Source organism: Fukomys damarensis, unplaced genomic scaffold (assembly GCF_012274545.1).
Source record: "Fukomys damarensis isolate Sample0158 unplaced genomic scaffold, DMR_v1.0_HiC HiC_scaffold_20, whole genome shotgun sequence".
Taxonomy (NCBI): Eukaryota; Metazoa; Chordata; class Mammalia; order Rodentia; family Bathyergidae; genus Fukomys; species Fukomys damarensis.
In genome coordinates this window covers 3,597,650-3,602,099 of record NW_022900932.1, presented here as the reverse complement: position 1 = coordinate 3,602,099, position 4,450 = coordinate 3,597,650, and the positions used below count along the sequence as shown (strand labels likewise).

At 58.4% G+C, this 4,450-nt stretch overlaps 1 protein-coding gene across 1 annotated transcript in view; it reads left to right on the top strand.

Moving 5' to 3' along the window:
* The window catches only part of Tulp1 (TUB like protein 1), an 8,978-nt gene that overhangs the window by 576 nt on the left and 3,952 nt on the right, over positions 1 to 4,450 (top strand). The window contains exons 2-5 of the mRNA XM_010605399.2: positions 66 to 455; positions 1,439 to 1,534; positions 1,610 to 1,723; positions 2,102 to 2,245. Coding sequence (XP_010603701.2) covers positions 66 to 455; positions 1,439 to 1,534; positions 1,610 to 1,723; positions 2,102 to 2,245 — 744 coding nt within the window. The remainder of the gene's footprint in view (positions 1 to 65; positions 456 to 1,438; positions 1,535 to 1,609; positions 1,724 to 2,101; positions 2,246 to 4,450) is intronic.

Genomic DNA, 4,450 nt, shown 5'->3' with positions numbered 1-4,450 from the left:
ACAGTGAGAGCGGGCAGGGGGACCCCGCAGGCCAGCGCAGACCGCCTGTTCCCCGCTCTCACCAGGGAGGCCTGGGTCTAGGGGAGCGAGGGGCCCGGAGCCGGTACCGGGGCGGCGGGGCCTGGGGGAAGTGGCTCTCCAGGTGCTGCCGGCCCGCCCTTCTCCTGACCTGCGGACCCCAAAGATATGGGGTCACCCCCTTCCTGCCTTTCAACCAGAGGGAGCTCTCCCTCTGGTGCCCAGTGGGCTCCCAGAGAAGGGCCCTGCACCCCCACTAAGAGGAGGTTCCATTTGCAGTGAGGAGGAGGAGGAGGAAGAGGAAGACAACGACCAGGAGGAAGAGGAAGAGGACGAGGAAAAGAAAGAGAACAGCCCCGTGCCCGCCAGGAAGCCCCCGAAGGACAAGGCTTCCGGGGACAAAAGGGACAGCAGGGCCGAGGCCCAGGGCCCCAGGGGTGGGTGCTGAGGCCCGAGGAGCACAGCCCGCAGTGGGGTGGCCCAGGGCTGGGGTCTCAGCACAAGGCCTAGCAGGGCCCCTGACCTGACCCCAGGGTTCCCCCTCTGGGGCCCCCACCCTGGGCCTGGGAGACAGAGCGCCACACCCCCCACCAGACCCCTGCCAGCCCCCGCCCTGCCCAGGGTGCTCTGGGAGCCCAGGGAAGGCAGAGGGCTTTTGTGACTTTTGGTTTCATAACTCAGTGTGAATTCGTGTTACAATTTTTTTTTTGAGACGGGGTCTCACTATGTAGTGAAACTGACCTGGAACTCACTGTGTAGCCCAGGCTGGTCTCGAACTCACAGCGATCCTCCTGCCTCAGCCTCCTGAGCGCTGGGATTACAGGCGTGCGCCACCACGCCGGGCTTCACGTTACAATTTTTATAAAGATGTGAAAGTGATTCAGTGATTAACAGCTGCTGGCTGCCAGCCAGCGTGGGGGTCTGTGTCCCCACACCTAGAACCCCGGTCTCCTTCCGGGAGCAGAAGGTGGATGGGCGAGATTCCTAGGCTCTGTTGGAGGGCCTGGCGTCACTCTTCATTCACTAATTGCCTGTTAAACTCCCAGCGCGTTTCTCTGGCGCTTTGGGGGGAGGGTACTGAGGACCGAACTCAATGCCTTCACAGTGAGCTATGTCCTCAGCCCTTTTTTTCATTTTTATTTTTTGAGGTAGAGTCTCACTAAATTGCTAAATTGACCAGGCTGGGCTTGGAGTCTTCCTGACTCAGCCTCCCAGAGTGCTAGGATTATAGATACACCACAGTGCTGGGCTTGTCCAGCACACTCTTGAATTCAAAGGGAAGAAACACAAGAAAAGCAGGAGGCAGGCAGGGGGCCCTTTCAGGCCTTTGGCCTCCCTGAGGACTGGAGGAAGGACAAGGGGTCATAAAGCCCGGTACAGACCCAGTCACCCCTTCTTTGTCCCCAACTCCCATTTCCAGGGGACCTGGGGTGCCCCAACCCTCCACAGAAGCCTCTTGGCATCAAAAAGAAGGAAGCTGGGGATGGCATTAAGATGAAAAAGACCAAGAAGAAAGGTGAGTCCACCCCAGAAGGAAGGCATCCAAGCTGTGCTGCTGCAGGTTGTGACCCTTTCAAATCCGTGCGCACAGAGGCCGCGGAGGCCGACAGGGAGCCCGCGGGCAGCCTGGCCGGAGCAGAGAAGAAGAGCCCTGCTGCCATGTTCCTGGTCAGGGAAGGAGGCCCTGCCGAGAAGAAGAAGAAAGGTGGGTGACAGTGACCTCCGACATTGTGACATCTTGCGAGAACCCTGGGGTGGGAGTTGGGAACCTTTGTAACAGGTGGCTCAGTGCCAGGTTAGGAAATATGGGGGGAGGGTCAGCCCGGCGTGGTGGCGCACGCCTGTAGTCCTAGCACTGGGGAGGCTGAGGCAGGAGGATTGCTGTGAGTTTGAGGCTGCCAGCCTGAACTACATAGTGAGATCCTGTCTTTACAAGGGAAACGCGGGGTCATCCTGACCGCAGTGTGGGCCCAGGAAGATCTCTCAGCCTTTCTGAGGCTCTGACCGCATGGGCGTGGCCCTCCCAAGTTGTGGGGGTCCAAGTGGGTGGCTAAGGAGCTGACAGCCTTTGCCTTCGTGCCAGGCCCACCCAAAGGCCCAGCGGAGGAGCCCAGGGAGGAAGAGGAGCAGGAGGAGGAGGGGGCGGCTGTGGCGACCAAGAACAGCAACCAGAAGAGCAGAGCGAAAGGAAAAGACAAAAAGGTCGAGCAGGGCCCAGACTCGGGACGTGAGTGTGGGGCCTCGGGTTGGACGGCCGGGGTCCCTTCGTGCCTGGATCTGTTACCATCTTGGGATACAGAACACGGGCACAAAGGACACCGGGTTTGTGAGAACAGAAGGCACACGGCGTGGCCGGGAGGAGCGGTCTCGCCTGCGTCTTCCATCCTCTGGTGTCGGAGGCCACCGCCCTGTGTCCTGCCTGTCAGCCCTACCCGTCCAAAGAGAGACGTATTTATGGGTAGGGGTGGCCACACAGGCAGGGCCACCTCTGTCCAGCTTTGAGGATACCAAGTCACAGAATCAGCTGCCTATATTGCCACCCAGCAGCTCTGAGCTCCCCACCTAGGCCGGCCTCCCAGCATTAAACAGGGTTAACCTCTGACTGCCACAGGCTCCAGGTCCCCGTGAGCCAGCCGGTGTCCCTTGTTCATGGCCACTCTCCATGAGCAGAGGAAGTTGCTGAATATTTTGAATATTGCCCTTGTCCAAAACAGGACTCAGCACACACACCCCCCACAAGCTGATGTAAACAAGACAAGTGTCAACCAGTGGAGATCACCCCAAGGACAGGGCTCTGGTCTTAGCTTTGTGTGTTCACTAGTTTGTGCAGGAGTGATCAGGTCTTGGGAACTGACTCCCATCAGCCAACCTCACCAGATGCTGATGTATAAACTGAAAGGCTAGTTCATTACTTCCCAGGAGGACTATAATTGCAGGCAAATCTTCATTATGGTAGGTCCTTGAAATTCACCACTGTGGAAGTGTTTGAATAAGCTCTGGCTTGCTCCACATCACATTCCAAACATAGTTTTGTGTTTCCCAAGTTTCTTTTGGGGCAGGCGGGAGTGGAGGCTGGATGGTCATTTGCCCCCGGCGAAGGGCCTGTGGCCTTACCTCACCTCCTACATGGTGCAATCTTCCCTCAGCAGCGCACTGCACCCACCCCAGGGCTCCTCAGTGCTCCCTGAGAGCATTTAACCCTTCAGTACCCACGACAGGCTGCCCAGCCACCCTCCCCTCTGTGAGGGACAGAACTGCAGGGCAAACACGGGGCCTGAAAGAATGGGGGGGGGGACCTGTGGGGTCACCAGGCCACCCCAGGGCCTTGGAATTCACGTGCGTCGCTGCTAACAAATCACCCAAACTTCTGGGTCTGCAAAGCACACATTTATTGACTCAGTTTGTTTCCCAGCCCGAACTCCAGGGCAACTTAGCAGTGGGCCCGGTTGGGTCCTTGGTGCAGTCAGCTAAGGCCGGCTGGGAAATGGGAGCCTCTTCACTGCCGACTCTGCTCACAGAGGACCCAGCAGAAAGGCCAGGCCGAGCCGCAGCTGCTTTTATGACCTGGCCTGGGAAGCTGTGGAGACCAGGGCGGTGCTGGGGGGGGGGCAGCGCTACAGTGCTAAATGCTGGGAACAGGGTCCTGGGGCCACCTGGGGTGATGGCCACCGAGTCCTCACCAAGTGATGTCACCCAGCAGCTGACACTGGGGCACGCTCACCCAGCACGCAGAACACACACGGCAGCCCCAGGCCACCCCCAAACTGTGACCCGAAGACTCTGAGCCAGGCAGGGGGCTGGCAGGACTCAAAGTCCAGCCCCTCTGCTTCCTGGCTGTGTGAGTCCTGGAAGTCACTTCACTTCTGCTAAGACTAATTCACTCTCTGTACCATGAGAACAGCTGCCCCACAGGGTTCATGTGGGAGTTAAAAGAGCTAATATTTAGAAAGCACTTAGAACACGCTGGTGGAGTTTATATAAGTATTTTTATTTTCGTGAGACAGGGTCTCTCTATGTACTCAGGGTGGTCTTGAACTCACTATGGAGCCCAGGCTGGCCTCGAACTCATGGATCCTCCTGCCTCAGCCTTCCCAGGGCTGGGATCACAGGCGTGCGGCACCATGCCCAGCATATTAGGGTTTTTAAACGTGCAAATTGTCAGGCCTGTCCCAGGGACCCACCCTCACAAGACCCACTTCTCGTATGAGCGGACTGGGTCATGGTGGTTAAAATCACAAAGACCCTTCTGTGGGTCCCAGGTGTGGTGACTGGGCACTCCCGAGCCCCCCTCAAACCCAGTCACGAGGCTGGCACGGTGACCAAGCGAATGCCAAGCAGACGCGATGGGCCAGCTGGGCCGGCTCGGATCCGAACCCAGAGCCTGAGCTCTTGGCCAGAGGGAAGCAAACCGACACCGAGACACCACGCTCCC